The 21,951-nt window shown below is 44.1% G+C and overlaps 1 protein-coding gene across 3 annotated transcripts in view; it reads left to right on the forward strand.

Annotated features, from left to right (window-relative positions):
* Window positions 1-21,951, forward strand: part of LOC117579581 (junctional adhesion molecule A) — a 96,834-nt gene that overhangs the window by 22,171 nt on the left and 52,712 nt on the right. For all 3 annotated transcript variants that reach the window (XR_004573503.1, XM_034265508.1, XM_034265509.1), the window contains exon 2: window positions 7,355-7,897. Coding sequence is in view for 2 of the 3 variants with exons in the window: in XM_034265508.1 (XP_034121399.1) it covers window positions 7,828-7,897 (70 nt within the window). In the remaining variant the exon portion in view is untranslated. The remainder of the gene's footprint in view (window positions 1-7,354; window positions 7,898-21,951) is intronic.

Here is a 21,951-nt window from a genome sequence, read left to right on the forward strand (position 1 = left end):
GGGGGTGCTAACTTTTACTCTACGCATGAATTATGCATGCCTGCGGCTGACGCCGGACTCGGACTTGAAGTTCCGGATGGGGAGACCAAATCACTCCGGGCAGAGCTACAGAAAGAGAGAGAGAGAGAGAGAGAGAGCTTCAAGTGTTTGTCGTATGCATTCTCTGAAATGCCAGTCATTTGGAAAATGTATGGCTAATGTCCCTCTTCTTCCGTAGCATCAGCAATTAGGCAAATCAGCCGTAAACACACATCGGACATGGAGAAATTGCATTGAAACTTTGATAAATAACCATGCAATCAGAACTGGACAGGACAGCAAAGGACAAATCAGGACAGTAGTGTGTTCTGACAAACAATTTCGATGGAAATTCAATCAGGAAACTGTTCCTAGAACATTTGTCGCATCCATTTGCTGCCTTTCCCTTTGAAAATTCAAATTTCACTCTCTCGCTCGCTCTCTCTCTTTCTGCCTATTGCATAAATGGAAACCTCAAAATGTACTTAACCCGGGCGTAAAAGTTTTTGGGTAAAATGTTGAAATATTCGCAAGGAAAGAGAGAGAGGCGTTTGGTATGAATGACTGACTGCGGCTGCGGCTCGAGCTGAGGCTGGGGCTGGGGCTGAGGCATTCCAAGTGCTGGCAATTGTTGACATTCCTTAAAGTCAGCCACAAGCTTCGACAGCACACATCCAGCAACAGCCTAGCAACTTCCGCCTGCGTCTTTCACGGGCCCACACAATGAAATATTAATAAATTCCATTACCAAAGAAAACACACTCGAGTGCGCAGCAAAACATCAATGGCATCGGCAATAGGAATCGGAATCGGAATCGGAATCAGAATCGAGTTTGGGAGCACAGGAGGTGCACAGGCACAAGGAGTATCGTAGTGGAACTTCCCGGACAATCAGTGAAGGAGACGCCGATTCCGCATTTCTGTGATTCTCCATCTCCGTCTCTCGGTTCTCCGCTATTCTGTTGAAGCATTTCACTTTTGCCACGCAGACAATTTTCAATTGAAGTGGCATAGAGTGATGCGAACAGGGGGGGACAGGGATACGGATAGGAATGGTGTTGGTGTTGGTGGTGTGGGGATGTGAGTTTCCAATTCAATCTAGAAAATCCATATAAAATGTATCGCATATATAGACATTTAGATGGCATTCAATGCACACTTACAATATTTTCTGTGTCGCATTTTGTTGTTGTCAAAGACTTTATTGACAATAAATAGAACGCGATAGATGTTGATGCTGATGATGATGATGATGAGGATAGATGATGCCTTAAAGCCTCTTTTCATGCCGCCAAAAATGGTGTAAACTTTAATGCCCCATTTTGTCCAAATTGCCACTTATCGGCGTAGGACAACTGCAGATTGGTATTAACAATAATATTTGATTTGGCAAATTAAATTCCCGTTCGGCACACACACACACCCACCCACCCACTGTGTACGCAGTTTTAGGCAAATTCGCTTGTTAACAAGGCCAACACGAAAGGCAGAAGGTTTGGTGTCTCTTGTCCTTTTTTGTGTAGGTCCTTTCCAGTGTTCTGGCCTGCTGGGCTCTCCTCTGCAATTAAATGCAAATGGCGTGTGAAAGCCAATTTTGAAAAGTACACAGACAAAATGTAAGTGCAAGGCACTCGCTTTCGCACAGCTAATTTGGCCCAGAGTGTAGGAGGCGAGGAGGCGAGGATGCCCTTCGACAATGCCGTTCACGTTGTGCTTGGCTGGCTTTCATTACTGGGCCAAAAGTCAGTGGGAGGCAGAGGTTCGGTTGATTACTTCCCATCTCCAAATAGACTGTCGACTGTTGGCTGTCGTCTGCCTGCCAGCATCAGCCCTTGGCAATGGAATAGATACTCTTTAAGCTACATTTAATTGGAAACGAATACATAAGAAATATTTAACATCAGTTTGGGGTAAGGTATACAAGCTAAAAAGCTTAGGGAAGAACCCAAATGGAAAACAGTTACAGAATTATTTTGCCTCATTTTTAAAGGATGAATTTTCATTGCGTTCAACTCTTTCTACCATGTATAAATTAACATTTCATAGCGCGTTTTCATTCACTGCGCATACACATATTCAAATTAGGATCCACTTTTCACTATCACTTTCATTCATGGCACAATTTTCATGGGCTTAGCCTGTCCTTTGTATATTTGGTTGACTTTAATTGCTCAAAAGCCAAGGGCAGTGGCAGTGGGCATGACAAAGGCAGTGCTGCTGTGCTGTGCCGTCTATTTGGAGTGGACTCGTTGGTCGCAATGGTAACCTTTTATTATAATTTCGGGCAAGACATGGATGTTGGATGTGCTCGAGCGGAAACCACTAAAAGTGGAAGGAGAAAAGGAAGAGTGCGGTCTCAATGGGTGGCTTGCTGGTGCGTGATTTCATTCATTTGACGATGACCCCAAACTAAAAACCACAAAATACACAAAAACAAAGCACACACACAAGAGTTAGCAGTTACGATCCATCTGCACGCCATCTACAAACAGGGGAGGAGGGGAAGGCACGTGGGAGTCATGTCAAAATCCGAAAGCCACAAAACAATTAAACAAAATTGCAAATTAGACCAAAAACTCACTTCCATTCGCCAAAAAGTTGACAGCCTGCAGGCCCACCCCCCGCACCTGCCCCGAAACAACAAGCAGCAGTACGATAAGGACTCGACCAGCCACGCCCCATTTGCCCACTGTTGCTGTGGCTGTGGCTGCAGCAGTGAAATGCCAAAAGGAAGGAAGTGTAGGAAATTGCCTATTTGCAATTGTAATTTATTCATTTTGCTTAATATGCCGTGAAGCGCAAGGCTTTTTTCGGACCAGGCCCAGACCCAGGAATCCCCAGGACTCAGGGTACGCCTCCAAACAATTGCACAAAACAATAATTTTCTCATATTTTGTTTGTTGCCTTTTGTTTCTTTGGCGGCTTGTTGCAATGGTTTGACTAATGACTGGATGTCAAGGTCGTCGTGGGTGCTGCTCTTTGCTGGTGGGCTTTCAATTAGGAGCTACATTTGCATAATTATCATTATCATAAAGTTTGACGAGGGATAACGAGCGTCAGTCGAGTGGGAAATTGTCCCAGCCAGGATTTTATCTGATGGATGTGGACTGTTTTGTGCTTTATGGGAATGCAAATGAAGCTTGGAATTGTCTTAAGATGAATTTTACGAGTAGCTACTGATTGGAGAAGTGATTTGTTTTCTAACTCAAATGATTGTAGATAAAAATGAAAGAAGCTAAAGATACTGGCAAATTTCCTTTGCTCTGTCCCGTGCCTTTGGCTAATTTCCTTTAACTAAGGTCTAATTAAGCAGCTGCTACCACTACTTCCTTACTAATTCTCTTGTCTCTTTTACTATCGTCTTTTAACCCTAATCCTTTCAGCAGTTTGTCACAATTTGTCCAAGATCTTTGATTATTGAGAGACAAAGCAGGAGAATACCTTCTTTTGCTCTTTTCCCTTTCAGCAGGATACTTTACCTAATGGACTCTGCAGACTTCCCGTCAGCCGGAGCTTCATAGAGCAGCTATTTAAGCACACCCCAAAGCTCACCTTGTGCTCGTCCCGCACCCAGAAATGGCCCATAGATTGCAGTTTTATGTCACAACATTCAAACAAATCGTTGGCCATTTAAAACGGTTTAAAAGCCATTGCTGCAGCCCGTAACAGCCACACGGTGGCATGAATCTCCTCCTCCCACCTACCCAATGCTGCCACAAAAGACAACAGCCAGGCTCGGGGCTCTTGGCTGTTGCCTGTCGGCTGTGGGGCAGAGGAAACTCTGTTCCGTTCCCGGGGAATGACAATAAATGAGCGCCCATTTGCGTACGAGCATCGTCCCCATCCCAATGTCACGGAAGAGAGCGGCGTGGGAGAGAGGAAAAGCAGATGGAGCCTGATGTGGGGCGGTAGCTGGGGAAATTGTTTTGGCTGTCGAATTACGTAAACATTGTCATAAATGAAAAATTTTAGCAGTCGACGAGGCGCAGTCGAGTCAAGCATTTCATTTGCTCTGGCAAATTTGTCAATCTCTGGCAGCGTTTTTGCTCTGGCTCATGTCTCGTCTTTGGCTCTGGCTTTGGATCCACGGATCCTCAGACGCCGCCGGGCCTCATGTGAGCGGATTCCGTTGCCACTGTGTGGCTGCCACACAGTGGTTGTTCCCCCACTTAACCTTTGTTTAGTTTCCATCGCAGCAGACCAGCAAAAATTGTTTACTCTTCATGGAAGATAAGGTTGTATCAATTGGAGAAGATGTTTTGCCATGCAGATAATAATCATTTTCGGTGTAAAACATCCCACAGATTGAACGTTTTTCTTTCTAAAGGAATCTCTTTTGTTTCCGTAAAGAAAAGATAACACTTGAAGGGTATCAAAAGCTCTGCCTCACTCACGGACTTTCTCTTCATTCCTTTGGCTGTTTTTAGGCCCTCTCGCTGTGCCGTCGCGTCGGTCCCGTGATGGAAGATGTCTGCGTCTGGCCTGCTTCATCCCTTGCAGCAGGCGCGACATATTAATTATTCATTTCGATTTTGGTTTTCTACCAGCGGGATACAAAGAGAACTCTGAAAAAAAAAACACCACAAAAACTGGATGAGAACTGTGTGGCAAAGGACTCGGGAGCTGCTTGTGATTTATAAACACGCGCGTCGCTTTGGGTGATTTACTGCAAATTGCTTTATAATGTTATATACATTTGGCTCCCGATTTTGTTGTGGTTTCTTGATTGTGTTGCCTGCCTTCCAGTAATTACAAGAGAAGGAAAGACTCAACTCACAGGAAAAATGAATCATAATTTAGGGGCATTCCTAATCCAATGGATTAATTCGAAGGCCTAGGCATTCCATTACGTTGTTAACAGTTCAGAAATCAAAATGCTTACTTCCTCTCCTACATTTCCACCTTGGAAATTACCTCTGTGCCCTGACCATTCATTGAAGCTTATCATTAGAAGAATCGCTTTGAATAATTAATGAGAATGATATTCTTGGTGCTTTGTGCTATTTAAACCCAGAAAATCTATGTTATATAAATTATTTTACGGATATCTTATCAAATGTTGCACACGGATTCATGGAAAATTGCCTCTGGCACACATTAATTTGTGCATCATTGAGAACTTTCTAAATTGAAATATCTTCAATTCAGGTGTTCTTCACCATAAAGGTTTAAGTTTGCTCGGGGCTTCCATGTTACTGCAGTTCGAATTTACTTAAATTCTCTGTTTGCTGAACAAATTGTTGTTGTAAACGCTGTATTCTTTGATGCAATGCCTCTTTAGAATCCACTCTTAAAAGCGCCTTTTGTTTTATGCATGAAACACTCATATTTAGCAGTAGTTATCGTTAAAGATTTGCTTCAATGACCCCTCTGCCTATTACGAATACGGGAGGTATTCCAGATACATACATTTTCATTTGCATTTGCATTGGCAAAGGATACTCAGAGTTATACACAAACATTTTTAATGATTATGATGAAGAATAGGAGGCCAAGGGATGCAACTGGGGGAAGGAGGCTAAGGACTGCCACTGAGGGAGGAAGCTAAGGACTGGGGGGATGCAGAGGGACTGGAGGCTGGTTAGCAGCAATGGCGGAAGGAACCAGCAGCACTTTCACTGCAGCATGAGAGACACGTAAAAGTAAAAGCAAATCTTTGTTTGATAACATTTACATTTATATGCGCATCTGCGAGTGTATCTCTACATATTTCTGTATCTGTTTGTATGCTGAATGTGTGCTGTATTTATGTAAATTCTGGCAGCTTTCTCTCTCTGTCTCTCTCTGCATTTTTCGGGAATGTTTGGCACAGGCTTTCGTTTTCGTTTACTTCTTTTATTGTATAAATTCTTCTCGTAGCTGAAAATTAGAAATGTTCCACACTGCGTTCAACTCCACTGACAGTGCGTGGCAAATTGCTTTCCAAAGTCTGAAGTCTGCCATAGAAACGCCGGGATAGTCGGAGTGCGGGGTTTTACCCTCTCTTGTTGTTGTTGTAACCAATAGCTAACAATAATAGAAAAAAATTGCTGTCTGGCTGGCTGACTGCTTCTGCTGCCTGTTCGCTTCCGTTTCCGTTACAGTACATTACCCCCACCGCTCCACCTACCAGCAGCCTCTTCTTTTCAGTTGTACTCGTAATTTGCATGAGCGGGAGAAATATCCATGCATTTGAATTATGAATCCCTCTATCATTGGAATAATGGCAACGAATGCCGAAACAATTTTTATCGAAATTTTCTTTCGGCTGCACGTGAGCACACATGGCGTACGCGCAATATGTGCCGCCCTGCTGCCATTATTATGACATTAAATGCCCGGGGAATCGGTGAGCTTTAATGTGGAAGGCAGGCAGGCAGAGGCGCACTAAGCCTCGTGGCAGACAGGCAATTAACTTAATTACTGTTTAAAGTTATAAGCCCACCCGTCGCCAGTCGCCAGTCGCTCAGACGGCAGTCGGTTGTGAAAATTATGCAGAAAGCTAAAAAATAATTCTATTTGGCAAATTAAATTCCCAGAGTTTCGGCCAGAGATTGTGCACATGTTGGAGTTGAGAGAGAGGGACTGTTTGTGGGGGCTAAGAGGTTGTCTTTGAATTGCATATAAACGGAGAGAGTAGTGAATAGAGAACTATTAGAATACTGGAATTTATGCTTAGCAAACACAATACTGTTGACAGATTAAAATTAAGATATAGCCCGAAGATTTATTATCGAACTTTTCCGACTGAAACTTAGTCTGAGAAACTTTAAAAAGCCTAAAATGAAACCCAAAACAGTTGTATCTATGCCTTGAGCACTACGATAACCCATACATCCAGTTTCTGAGGATTGTCTGTTATTTGTTATTGCTTTTTGTATTGGGTTTTCCTTAAAAAAATACATCCTCCCATTCCAGCACATTGTTTTTCCACAATTCAACTTTTGTTGTTTTTGTGAATCACATTTGTTTACTCTTAAAAATATGGAGCCACAAAACCAAGTCGATATTTATGCATTTGATTGTTGCTTCAGTGGCGGCATTCAGAGATTTCTTTGTCCTTTGTTCGTGCCATCAGGTTCCACTGTAGATGCTGCCCATCATTATGCTGCCTCTTTCGCTGGCTCCATTATCGTTTGCTCATTTCCGTTGTCGTTTTTTAATTTTGTTGCACAAAACGGTTGCTGCAGTAGACAGCCCATGAGTGCATTTGACTTTTAGGAAGCAGTTCTCTAGCCCCCATGCTGCCATGGTACCATGCCCCCATCCCTCATTTAGCCAGATTTGTCAGTTGCCATAACTTTCGCGTCAGTCCACTAACAGAATTCATTTTCTCCCTCTTTTCTGCTCTTTACAGGCCACAATTCGTGTAGGAGCGGAGGACTACGACGAGCCTGGCCGTAAAACAGAGGCGGCAAATAGAAAAAGCCAAACGGCAAACGCCAAGCAGTAAGCAGCCATCCAGGCAACCAGCGCCATCTAGCCTTTGTCTGTCTGAAGCGAAGCCCTGGCAATTGGCCAAGTTAATAGAGAAAGCCAGAGACAGAGCCGGGAGGCCCGATAATGACGTTGTTGCAGCTGCAGCCAGCTGCTTCTGCCAGCAACCCGATGATGATTCTGCTAACTTGGTTATTGCTGTCGGCATAGACACAAAAACATAGAACCAGAAGCAGACGCAGGCACAGACACAGCGAGAGACAACAAGAACAAAAAGATAAAGCTGCCACCCACTCGACAGCCCTCGTCCAAGAGCAGGCCATCGTCCAGGCTCACTGCATTTCCGCATCTTGTTCCTGTCGCCGCCATCATCCAGGCATCGTGGCCATCGCCATGCCACTCCACAAGGCACACAGCATCTGCGTGGCCAGGGTGCTGCTCCTCGTCGTGATTGTGATGAGCGGTAAGTACCCCTTAGGGGCAAAACTACGATGGGTGGGCTTCGGCTACCCCAAGTCAAGTTCCGCTTTATATTGTTGCCACAGTTAATTGTTGGGCATTTGTTTGTGCCTGCCTTTCCATGCCACATAATCGTCCGTTCCCGTTCCCATTCCCATTCCCATTCCCTTTTTTTGCATTTTCTGTGTGGACTGCATTTTCTTTCAATTAACAATTAGTTTTGTGCAAAACTCTTCTCCGCAAAACAATTTATGGCCTGAAACAATATTGTGAACGTACACGCCTGTGGCCGAAAAGCCTTGGCCGAAATGAAAACTTAATTCTCCTCGAAACGCTCCATCAGAACACACACAAAAGTGTGTACTAAATAAATGAACGAATATGTGCGGGTGGATGTGTGAGAAAAAACTCAATAAACTGTTGAAAGCTGAAGAGTTTTGGCTGGAAACTTAAATCGGCTTTCCTTCCTTTCACTGCATTGGGGAATAGTTTTTCTTCTTCTTGTTGTATTTTTTGTTTGCTTTTCCTTCGGAAAAGCATGTTTTATCTAAAAGCTATTTCGTATGAAGCTCTTTCTCGAAGAGAACCCACTTTTGGCGAAAAGAAAAACACTCAACAAGTTGTCCGCCCAGTCGCACCCATCAATATGGTTTATCATCCCTTAGGAGGCAGCTCAAAAAGCTTTCAAAATGTTGGCAGCTGCATCAACTGCAGGCCTGGCCTCGTATCTAATTGGCATTTGAGCGCAAATTTGCTTTGCCTTGCGGTCAATGACAATATACTCTATTTTATTTAAATATTTGTGCAGCAGGCGTGCGGATCAATCATGTAGAAAATAAAACAAATTAGGAATACGACACGTGCGTCAGCAGATTAAAACAATTTAATTCAGAGGAATGAAGGCCATTGCCAAACCCAAAGTCTGATTTAATTATCAATTGTCACATGCAGAGAGAGAGAGAGAGATAGGTGGAGAGAGAGCCCTTAATGTATTTGATTTATTTTTAAAGCTTCGAGAATTTATTGCAGCAATGGCAACAAATAACTGTTGGGAAAAGGGCTGAGCTGGGGTGGGGAAGCCATTGCACAATTCAAAAAGTGCTCGAATTAATTGCATTTTCGGTGCAGCAGATACATACCGAATCGAATGAAACATGAGCAAAAAAACACACAAATAACAATAAAAAACACAGGCTACAAAAAAAAGGGAGCCACAAAAAGTAGGAGGGGCAGTGTGGGACTGCCAGGTAGAGGATCGACAGCGAGGACATATTTCAAAATTCAATTAAAATAAAACAAAAAGGCGGCAACTTGTGACAGCAACAACGACGACAGCAACGATAGCGACACTATGCAATTTCCGCTTAGGGCGTGCCACTGCCAGCCAGGTGGGCGTAAAAATAATTAAACCTCGCCCAAATAAACATTGACGACAATGCCAAAGCGATGGCGCCCCAGCGGCTCTCCGAACTATACTCTTCAAACCTGTCCCAGCAGCTGCCGCCGCAGCACACAGCACACAGAATACAGAGACCAACGCAAACTAGAGAGGAAAACTATTGTTTCGCTGGACGGAGAATGTGGATACTCTTTCACATTGATTTTTCTGGGAATTCCATTAACAATTTATTGAGAGATTAGAAAGGTTCGTTGATCATATTTAATTGTTAAATATACAGGTTTGAAAATATGACTACCCTCTTGCAGAGAAGTGTATAAAAAACAAACCACACACATTTTTTTTAGTGATTTTGCCGCTTGACATTTGGCGCGTGCTGACTTCTGCATCCGACGTGCACAACATTTTCAATTGAATAACGCCAATATGTCGATGGAAAATAAGCTGACTTAACGACTGGTAAAAACCTTAACTTCTTGTCCTTATCAGAAGCCAAAAGAAAAAAATGGTTAAGCAGATGGAAGATTCTGATGGATAAAAACGAGTCTCGTTGCCTTTTGGTATAACATAGATAGATGGATTGATAGGGACAGGGAATCCCCTAATCCCTCCCGATACATTGTGACGATGGCTTTTATATTTTTAGCAAGAGTTTAGCCACAAATAAACCTCCCGACAATAGGCTGCGACAAGAGGAGTTAGCATCGCTTTCGCTTAGAATCGAACTAATCGGTTCACGCTCGATCAATCCAGCCGTCAATCAATCAATCAGTTTGCCGGCCTGCTGCTGTTGCCGTTGCTGTGCCCCGACAATTCTTTCTAAGTGCATTTGCGTGTTTTGTGGCATCGAATTGGGCACCTGATAGTGGGGCATGGCCGCGGCTCTCTATTTTCAGTATTCGTATTCGTAGGAAACTGCCGGAAACAGTTCAGCATCGCTGAAATGTGTGTGTGTGTGGAGCCTCTCCTTTATTTTTTCTTTTTTGGGAACTAATCAATTATTTCCCTTTGCGCGCATTCAATGTTTTTGCCAATTTAAATATTGATTATGATTGATTTAGTGGAAAAGGCCGCAATATTTATTTAGCTTTGACCCACGGCTCGTTGGAGTTCATTTTGTCCATTGGGGCCCAGCACTTCAAATCAGTCGCAATTCCGTTTCCAATTTCCAATTTCGAAGCGTTGCAAATTATACCAAAAAGTCGAATTTACGATGGCAGTTGTCCGGTGGTGGTGGTGGCGGTGGTGGCGGTGGTGTCGGTGGTGCAAGTGCAACACTTCATAAAAGTAATTGCCTCACATGTTTTAATATGAATATTTTCGACACTGGTCTGGTGCATAGAAATTGCATGTACTCTCGTGAATAATATTTGAGGAAAACTTTTGGTCTGTGTTTGCTTTTGCCTTTGCCGTTGGAGCAAAAGAAAAAATAAATCAAATAAATAAATGCATTGGCCCGAAAGAACGCAGGCAGAATGCCAGTGGAAGGGGAAGGAGCGGAAACGAGGAATGATGGCGTTTGGCCACTGGTCAAATATTTGCAACAAACTTTGCGTTCTGGCCAAGTCATTGAACGGCTGGCAGGGCCAGCAACTCAAACAGAACATGAAAACACACACAAAAGCTGAAGCAGGAGCTGTACGTGGAGGAGAGGAGCAGGATCTACCAGAGTAGCGTTTCTCTCTCGCAGAAACTTGGCAACGTGCACCTGGCCATAAAAAAAACAAGGCGAAGCGTAGAAGGAGGAGGACCCACGTAGGTAATTGAGTATGAATGGGGAATGTGTCGAAAGCGTTTTGTGATATTTGCCAAACAAAATGGCCCACGGCTCCTCCAGACAAGGCACAAGCAAAATAGCTGGAAAATGAATTCGATACATTATCATGACGTCAAGTCGTGCGTGGTCGTAGTCCTCGTTCTGTATCCTGTGCCCTGGCCCATCTCTTGGAACTTCAAGCGACTGGCGAAAAGTATAAATTACATCCAATGCCGGGGCCTGCTATCGACGGGCATCAGGGCCATTTCTTATGCGAAACACCTGCAGCTCACAAGGAGAGCCCAGGACCAGCAGTCCAGGGTCTACGACCAGTCGTCAGGATACACACACACACAGAGAGAGGCTCACTCACTCCGCCTGAGGACTGTAACACCGCCTGGCATGGCATGGCATAGCAGGGCAGGGCATGGCATAGCAAATGTGGCGCATAAATGAATTACCAATGAACCGCATGGTTCACGTTTTCAATTTGAAAGGCTGGGCGCTAATTTTTGGGGAGGAGTGTGGCTCCGCCCTTCTAGAACAAAGGCTGAATAACCATTTGACAGATGCGCTGCACAGAAGTTTGGGGGCCCAGAAGTACAGTAGAACCCCAAGAAGTATGTTTTATTCTAGTTCGAGCCATTCAACCCAACCAAGTCAGGTCGAAAATCATCATCCAACTGATACTCAAACTAATAGAATAGATATATGTCCCACCTATGCAGGTTCTACTGTGCAAAGTAGAAGAGAAAGGGAGCTAGAGACGGAGGACGTGAGAACAAATCGACAGCCTACATAAAAGCGCAATTTGCGCAATTCCAACGTCAAATTCCATTTGATTACAACACGTTGACGAGGACACAGCATGGGGCATCGCATCTTTTGTACACAACCGTTGAGATCCATCCATGGCAAGTAGAAGACGACACTCTGTGCGACACTCCACTCACTCTGTAGTCTGCAGTCCGCACTCCGCACTCCAAGTAAAAGCAATTTCACTAAATCTGCAATTGTTATGTCGCCTGCTAAACAACTCACTTGCCTGCCAAAAAGACCCGCTCCCCGACACTTGCCTGCGTGTGTGTAGTCCTTGTGTTTCTGTCCCATTTCATGGGGCAAACATTCTCACACGTCAAATATTTATACATATAGTACCTACATATATTGCAGTGCCATTTTGCTATTGCTCTTTCGTTTCTACGATTTGGGTATTGATTAAGCGGCCATTGGGGGGAAGTGGGAGTAGCATTCCTGTCCCGCCTCAATTACTGCATCAGTTTATGGTCCACACATGTGGGAGAGAGAATCCTGTCTGGTCCCTGCCCTGGTTTTAACAGCCTTTTTATGTATCCTGTATATATATATATATAGATTGTTAACGGGGAAAGAAGCTGAAGTGAGGCACGAAGGAGCGTATAAATCATGCAAACGACTTGATGGCGTCTATTAGTCCCCTGTTTATAGGTCTAGTTAAACTTTACGGTGAGCAGCAATTAAACATAACGGGCGTTGGGGTTACTGCTGAATGCCCGAAAAAAACAACACGAGCCAAAGGACAACAAAAAGGTTGGCCCACATATAAAAACAAAAGGACCCTCCAGGAAACAATGTAAAAGGGCCAGAAATAACATAAAAAACTAATCAATTGAATCAATAGAAGGAGAACTGATGGATAGATGGTTTTTTCCCCAGTGTAAATTTGATGAGCAGTGATTACGGCCCACGCACACACACACACACGTAGGGGAGGGGAGGGAAAATGGTGTGTCTTTTGGGGCTGCCTGCCGCTACGTGAGGGAAAACACGTACCCAAAAAACAACAACGAAACTTTTGAAGGGGGGGGGTGTGGAAACTGAATCTTCAACATCGTTTGCTGCTGTCTGGATTCCCACGAGTGCACTTTACACGCTGCCTCATGAGGCGCACTTGTGCGGCAGGGCAGGCAGCGGCCAACACAACAATTGAGAATTTATTCATTGAACTTTCAATGGTTTGAGTCCTCGGAGTCCTCCTCTCATTTAGGCCTGTTAAACGAGAAGAATTTCCGTGCCAATACAAACAATTTCCGCAACTAAAACATTCGATGATGTGGCTGACTGACTCACGGGTCTTGCCATTTATGGTTGGTTCTCCCTGTGCCGGTGCGTGTGCCCCAGAGTTTGCGTCTCTGTAGATTTATTGATGAATTTCATTTTATTTAATTTCAGTCGAGAGTTGGCCAGCACGCTTCAAATTGCTTTATTTCAAGCGAGCAGCCAAACCAGTGCTGGAACCAACTTTGTGGCTGTTTGCTTTTCATTCGCTCCTGTTTTTCCGCCCCTGTTTTCCCAGACATTTATATTGCTTCGTGTCGGCCTTTCCACACACACGCACACGCGGCAGAGAAGAACGTTTCTGGCATCTAAAGTGGCTGCGATTAGTTTGCTAATGTTGTAATTTCATCATTGGCGGGGCACTGGGACCTGACTCTCTGGATACAGGCTCTGGCTCTGGCTCTGGCTGTGGCTATGGCTATGGGGCGGAAACGCAACGGCAACGGACGCTTGGCGCTTAGCTAAACATCATCCAGGTACTTGACAGCCGAGGCTGACCACACATTTTGCTGACCATTGTGCCCACCCACAGGCAACCCAATCTTCTGCCTTTTGGCCAACATTTTTGCTGAGTTGTGTTGGCCGCTGGTTTCCTGCTCGTTCACTCTCAAGTTTTGTCGATTCATTGAAGTGAGTGGCTTTTTATTTGTGTGGCAGAGTGAGAGAGTGAGAGAGAGAAATGGCAAACACATTTTTTGCCATCGCTTTTCCAATCCAATATCCAATCCTATGCCACGCTCGCTCGCTCTCTTCCCGTCGTACTACTGAAAAGGAAATTAACTCATAAAAAGTAATTTGGCCATAATGCTTTTGGCCGAGTTAGTTACTTAATTTGCAGTTGCAAATAAAGTTTCGCTTTATTAATTTTGATGTCGAGTGCTGGGCTGTTATTATTGTTCGTTCCGCTTGCCACTTGATAAACTTACAGCTCAGCATCCAAAAGTTATGACCAGCTAAAAGTTGCAGGGGCACACAAAAAAACTCTACCAATAATTGCTAGCCACAAAATGTTGTAAATTTCATTTGAAATTGAATTGAATTGAATTAATGCTTGTGTGGATTTATTTTTCGGTGCCTGAAGGATGTAATTTATACAGAAAGTGGCACACAGCACCCCACACATCGTGCCCGCACTTCCCTTCACACATATCGATATGCCGCCTGCCTGCAGCATTTCCAATTGAATTTCTTAAGTTGATATTTTTGTATATGTTGGGAAATTCAATTAGATGTCAAATATTTGCACAGGTGTCTGTCTCCCTGTCTGTCTCTCTCTGTCTCTCTCTCTCTCTCTCTGCCTATCCCAGCCATAATTCGTAATTTTTCATTTAACCAAGCCAGAAAACTCAATGGCTCAAAGGTTCTTCTCTGCCGTCAATCGCTGCCGGGTAAGGAAGTTCCCGGTAAACTTTATTGTTTTTCTTGTGTCTGACTTTTGCCACTGGAAATTGCAAATATAATGAAATTTGTTCCGTTCTGCCGGCTGTAATTGTAATTGGTCTGCAGTAACAGAAGAAATGGTGGAAGCGGCGGTAGAAGTGGCAGCATCTGCAGTGCCAGTATTTTCCTTGAGGCACACCTTTAAACGAAGTGGAAAATCATAAATAGAAGGGGGAAGGAAACACGCAGAGTGCAAATAAATAAATAAACAAATAAAAATACGGAAATGGAATTTTAACGAAAAATCAGAATTGAACTCTGGGCTCTGGACTCTGGACTCTTTTTTGAGTTTCAATCATTGTTGTTCTTGCCTCTGCAGTGCTGCTTGAGTGCTGCTTCGTTGAAACTAAATTTATGGCACAGTCCTTTCACATTGATATCCCGAAAAAGTCCTTGTGCTTTGAGATATTTTTGAGTGGCGTAGCGCTCTGACTACATCGTGTCGATGGGCGGAGAAAAGTGTCCAAGGCAAAATTCGCTGCCAACAGAGCCAACAGCGTGAACTGACAGCGGTGAATGGACTTGTCGGGTTGTGAGTGCCCTTTGTGCCACAAATTCTTCGCATCTAATGCTTGCCACTTTCCTCTACCCTCTCCTGCCTGCCCAACCAAACTACTTGCAACTCACACACAAACAATGCATTTCCGCTAATGGCAGGCAACAGGACTACCATTTTGGCCCTACTTGGCTTGTTTTTCTACCCTTTTCGGGAGAGGTGTTTTCGTGGAAATGCTGGAAAGCTGCAATTTCCTGCTTAATTACTGAAATTTGAGAGGTTCAATGTTTTTGATTGGAGCTTAAATATCAAAGAAAAGTGATTTTTCTATTAACTTTAAAGTTTTTGCGGATAATTGAAAGAGCTCCCTAGCCATTGTTTCCTTCCACCATTCACAGATATTCTTTTTGTTTACAGTAAAGTTTTCCAAGTTGTTCTATAATTGAATATCTTTAATCGCCTTGATTCAAGTATCGCTTTTGACGATTTAATTATTTTAAAACTTCTCTTGGCTTTATTTATTCTGATTTTCCGCTATATTTGCAATCTGATTCCCTTTCCGTTTCTGTTTGTACCATCCCCAGCTTCATTTACATTCACCATTCGCCTGATGCCATTTGCTTTGAACGTTGTTGTCACACGCTCTGCTTTATTGCATTAGTTTTCCCTTTGAGACATTATTTTCCCTTACCTTAATGATTTTCCGCTGCATTCGTCAGCGAGGAGGAGAATGGGAAGGAGAATCCAGGGCGGATGAGGTTTCTTCTTTGCCATCATATTCCCATGGAATTTCTGTGGAAATATTTATGTTAACTTAAAAATGGTCGTCGTCCTCTTCCGCTCTCTTTATCTCTGGATGATTGTTGCAGTTTGTGGATTTTATTATTGCTGTTGCAAGTTATATTTCTATTTCTATTGCTACTGCTACTGCTGTTTGTCATTTGAATCTTTGAAATAAGTTGAGAGATTCACAGAAAGTCAGCAGACAAATTCCCGACTGCTACTGCTGATGTTTCTGTTGTTCTGGCAAAAGCAGAAATAAATTCAATTCTTATTTTTGGTTTTGCCATTTAGCCGACCATCCTCCATCTACCCCAACCCATTCTATGCACTGTCCCTCCATCTGTCTGACTGTTTTTCATGCGGATTCAATGAACCATAAATTTGAAAGTGCCGCACAGCTAGACGGGACGGCGACACCGTCAGACGTCTGACGGCGAAAAGGGCACAGATAAACACCCGAAAATAAACCGAAAACTGTTCGAAAAAAAATAACAAAAACTCAACAAAAAGTTTAAAGTTTTCCACCGAAAGTATATTTTACATTTGCGATGATCGTTTACCTGCTGGCGGCAACAATCGTCAGTGGATAAGCTGCAGGGGCTGTGCATGTGGTGCAGGCAACAGGGGAACTTGCAACAATTTCAATGTGATTATTCCACAGTGCTGCTATAAAAATAAGTTTCAATGGAAGGGCCTTGGGATGGGGAAAACATTTTACTCAATGATGTCTCTATGTCGCTCGTTCTCTTTGGGTCTTTATGTGTGTGTGTGTGTGTGTGTGTTGGTGTGCCTTCGAGTCCCTTTTCTCTGAATGTCTCGCACTGTTATCTAGCAAACAATTTTATGCTTCCGCCTGAGCGACAAACAATGGAGCGTAAATATCCCAAAAGCGGTACCGAGGCGGCCCAAAACGAATGAAAGAAAATACAATTCTATGAAAATGCCTCATATAAATGTGCAAATGAAGGAGTGAATGAATGAGTGGGTGAGTGGATGGTAGAGGCAGCTCTGATGCATGCATGTCCGGTGCAAACAAGGCGCAAGCATTGTCTTCACATGCATAATAGAAGAGAACACACACAGGGACGAGTGTGAATGCAGGCAGAAAGCGGGGATTAGACACAGCTAATACCGTGTAGACAATCGACCGACCTTTTGCAAACAAAGCGACACCCAATTGAACATGAAAATCTCTGTGTGTTTGTTTCCAACAGCTTTGTCTCGCTTATCCGCCTGATATCCCTACTCAAAGCCAGAGCTAAAGACTGGATAGGGATTGAAAGGGCACCCCAAGGAGCCTGGAACACTCTCTCTCTCTGTCTCGCAGGCCAAAGGGGAACAACAACCAAGCAACGAAACCAACCTCTGTCAGTGTAGTTGATAAGATTTGGATTTGTCTGCAGCATTTATTGTCCGCCCGCTCTTTCAATGTTGTTGAGCAATTTTTCTTTTGGATTTCCACTTTGTTTGGTTGGCCAGTGAAATGCTTTTTGCACAATTGTCATCATCATGACCCTCATACAGACACGCACACTTCTGCACATTGAGTATCTGTGTGTGTGTGGGCGAAGATAAAGCAATGTCAACAGCCGTGGCCCACTGTGCACTGCTCTGTGCTGTTCGGTTCTTTGTAGGTGTTAGTCAAAGCTGTTTTGCATACTTTGCGGCCCTCTGACATTGGCAAATATTTGTCCCTTTTTACGGTTCGAAGAAGGCAGGACACAGGACATAGGACCTGCAAGAAAATAAGCGATAAATAAATACAATTTGCCTGGTCTCTTTATTTGCATTTAAGATCGCCCAGATAGAACACGCAAATGATGGTCTAGGCTGGGCCTGAGCCGAAACCGAAAGCGATTCGAGCCAATTTCGAGGGGCAAACTACTGAAAAATTATGTGCGGCGAGACGATTTTTTATGGCTATGGCGGATTTTTTTAAAGTCGCATAAATTCAACGATCCCCAGCCCCGCTCGCAAATGGCAGTAGAATGGCCTCGCAGGGTTCGACAGCAAGAGGGAGGGAGGAGAGCTGGAGGAGAGCTGGAGGAGACTTAGACAAGTCCTAGGGCTTAAGCGTTCCCTCTAATTTGCTTTGACATCCGACATGTGTTGAAGACTTTGTCTTTGTGCGTTCGCGATTCCCGGGAAAACCAAATCCAACAGTGCGCAAACCTGAAGAGCAACGATGATGGGGCTGGAGGCTGCTGGCAAGGCACCCTGGTACCCTGGCTCTGGCCCGAAATGGTAACACGAGTTGCTGCAATGGTACTGGCTATGACGATGACGAGTGCCGTTGCAGTTGGGCCTAGACATGCTTTTAATTAATTTCAGTTCGCGATGACTGCATTTGCTTTGTGTTCCAGCCAACCAGCCAGCCAGTCAGTCAGCAGCAGCAGCAGGGCATGGCATGTGATGGCCTTTGCCACCATCAGCCACAGGCTGCCTTCAAAGTTATGCGGAACAAACTTGAGCTATTGTTGCCTCGTGACGCACGACGCATTGTATTGTTTGCTAATTCAATTTGAATGCTGCATCCGTACCCCCAAAAATACTTCACGTAGCACAATAACATTTAGCACTGACATTCAAACGTATTGATGCAATTGGAGCCAATTTGCAAAGTTTATTGGAAAAATGCAATAGAAAAATGTGGCAACAGCGAGCTGTGACATCAAATGACTGAGAGATATTTTCCACGGGAAAACAGAAACTCTTTTAATTGTGTCCAGAGAATGTCAAAGCTATCTGTTGAATGGAGGCATTTTCTTTTCTATTTATCGTGCACTGAGAAATGCCATCGAATTGTAGACAGCTAAAAAAGTTATTACACTTTATTGAAATCATTGTACACACTTTATATACCAAATTTTGCTTAATTTCTCTACTCTTTCTATCCGTTCTAAATATCTACACAATTTCTTAATACAAACTCCAACTAAATGAACAATTTTCCACTACGCCCCCTGCACTTTGCTCGTTGAGCGTTGGGCTAACTTTCAGTTGACTTGTCGAGCGCTGGTTTGAGAAAGTTTAGTCATCATTCCCTGCCATAACTGAGGGAAAACTGAGTGCAACTTTTGTTGCTTATTTCCATATTTAAAACTTGCCAAAGGAGTACGGTTTCCCCCTTGTTTGTAACCGCTTCGGTCTTGGCTTCATAATATTCTTGTGATTTTCCACCATAGCGGTGGAGCGGGGCGGGGCGGGGCGGGGCTTCCACATCTTCTTTATTTTGGGATGATGTGCAATGCAAATCGTATGCAATGTGCAAATTTTCTGTGTTGCAACAACTTGAGCTTTAACCACTCTCTCTCTCGCTCTCCCGCTCTTGCTCACTCTGTACTCCCCCAGGAAGTGTTTGACTTGCGAGCGTTGGCATATTGTCTTACCTCCGCCCATATTTTATTTTATTGCATTATACTCGTACTTTGTTTGCCTTCCGCCTGAGCAAGCTGCCTCGGAACAGCTGCTGCTGCTGCTGCCGCTGCTGCGGCTGCTCCTCGTTACGTTTCGGTTAAGTTTTAGCTTACTTAAGTCTTCTGTTGCCTGTTGCCTGTTGATGTCAGTTTCCGGTTGGGTTGGGACTGTGTTTGTCTCCCCATCCGCCATCAATCGCTCTCCCGGCTATTGCTTTTATGGCTGCCGTGGCGTATGCGCAATATGGTGCCCCACTCACAACATTGCCAATTCATTTTCGCATCGTCTTTTGGGCCACACAACAATGGGCGATCGCCATGTACGGTCTCTGGCATATTCTTGGCATATTCTCATGCATATAGAACGCCAGCATGCAGCATTAAATATGTGCCACTAGAAATTGTTCACAGGTAACAATGGAGCTGTGGCAAGGCAAAGGAGGGAACTAGTTGGGCAAGCTGCAGTGTTTTCCTCAAACAGGGTGAGGGAGTGGACGCAGGGCGCATCGCGGACGCGTTGACAACGCCAATACAGGTGCACACAATGCAAACGAGTGACATGCAAATGCTTTCAACAACAATTGCAATTCATGCAGAGCACACACATACCTATCATACACACACACAGATGCATATCTCTGCAGTATCTGTGTGAGGTGGAGAACGACAAGCAGTCGTTGTCTCACGTTTCGTTTCATTTTTGAATGTCGATTTTTCGAGCATTCCCTTCTGCATTCTCCCATTTTATTTTGTTTTTTTTTTGCTCTGTGTGCTGCATGTGGCTTGCCTTTTTTCGAAATGCAGGGTAGCAAGAGCATGATGGGACTGAGGCAGAGATTTGCTCTTTGATTTGCGCTTGGGGCAGCCCTTGAACTACTCTATTGAATATGTGTTAATGCAAATGGAAAAGCTATAGCTCATGGACCATTCGACTCCCTGCCATTGTTTTCGAGCATTTAAAATGCTCTGCCACATGGCACTGGTGCACAGACTGCCCAAAGATGCCGATGACTCTAAATGCCACTACGACAGGAGGGAAACTTTTGTGGCTGAAAAACCGTTTTTGTTTTGCAAACCGGCGAGCAAGGAGAACCAATGACGACCACAACCAGGTTGCTCCATGCTCCATGCTCCATGCTGCATGCTGCTGATGCTGGCGTTTTGTTTTTACCACCTGCTGTGTCATTCCCGCCTCTCCGCACTCTTCGCACTCTCTTTTCACACACTTATGCTTTCGCACTCGAATATGCGATGCGCCACAAAATTGCAATTTCCACTAAGATTGATGAAAAACGTTTCCAGAGCCACGTCTCCGCTGACTCCGCATCAGCCACAGCCACAGCCAGGTATGATGTGGGCTTCACCTGTTCAACTGTTCCAGTGTTCACCTGTGCGACTACTGTTCGCTGGCTGCCAAATCATGTCATCAATTGAATTTCAAACGATTATTCTTGCACGTTCCGAAATCGCAGCAAAAATATTTGCCACGCCAGCCGTGCGCGCTGTCAGCGTTCTGTGCGAGTATTCGCATTCGTTGTGCTAGAATCTCTGTGAATCTCCTGTATCTGCAGCTATGTGTGTGCAGGAAGGATATACACACAGATACCTGGGTCTGTGTGCTTGCGTGTGGTTTGCATATCATCTACGAGCTTCGCATTTGCCATCCTCACAATACGTTTCGATTACGCATTCAAATCAAATTGTTGTCCTCGAGGTCGCAGCGAAAAGCAATGAAAATGGGAGTGAAACGCCTACAGGATGTGCCACCTCTCTGGATAGATTGATGGTTGTAGGGATTCATTCCCATTCCCATTCCCTTCATCCTTCATATTTTTACGTATACTTTTTGCATGTAATCCTGGAAAGTGCATTCAGGGAAAATTCACATTCCGCAGGTAACTCAAAAATCATCAGCAGGAAAGCACAGCAGCAGGAGAAACCCTAGCAAAAGTGTGGCTTGACTGCAGAGTACATATTTCTGGGAAAACTTAATTTAATGCAATTGCAAATGCATATTTTCGGTTGAGGCAAGGCGTTGTGGCGGGCAGGGAGGCAGGAGCAGGGAGCATGACAGCAACTAAATATTGTATACAAACTGTTCTGCAATTTGCTGATATTAATCTTTCAAATAAATTTCTCGAAGCACTCAAACGTAAAATGCCTGCACCCTGGACCTGGATCTGCTCCAACCTGTTCCTCCTTCTGCTCCTCCGCGGCTGCTGCTACTGCTGCTCAAATATTTAATGAATATTAGTTTTCTTTTAGAGCAGCGCTGCCTAGCTCTATATATTTACGAGTAAAACATGCCTCCGGGTCTTTTTCAGGTCTGTTCCCTTCCGTTTCGTTCTGGACTGCTCTTTCGCTTAGGCTTTCGCCATTTGCGGCTGTGTATTTGCCAAACTGTAGCTAGAGTTGGAGGTGTAGTGAAGGTACGAGGTCGAGCTGCCTCGAGCCCCAAAACAGCGTGAAATGAGCAAATTTATATGCCTAATTTTTGTACTCAGTAAACGTACAGTTCCAGGGGTATATTCAACAGCCAAAAGGTAGCCAAAACCAGGCTAAAGTCAGACGCAATATGATACCAGGTCTTTCTTAATTCTTAGCATTTAACTTGTCGCTTAGATAAAACGCCTGAAAATTGAGATGTTTATGAGTCCCACAGTCTGTTGAA

The sequence above is a fragment of the Drosophila guanche genome, unplaced genomic scaffold (assembly GCF_900245975.1).
Source record: "Drosophila guanche unplaced genomic scaffold, DGUA_6, whole genome shotgun sequence".
NCBI classification, from domain to species: domain Eukaryota; kingdom Metazoa; phylum Arthropoda; class Insecta; order Diptera; family Drosophilidae; genus Drosophila; species Drosophila guanche.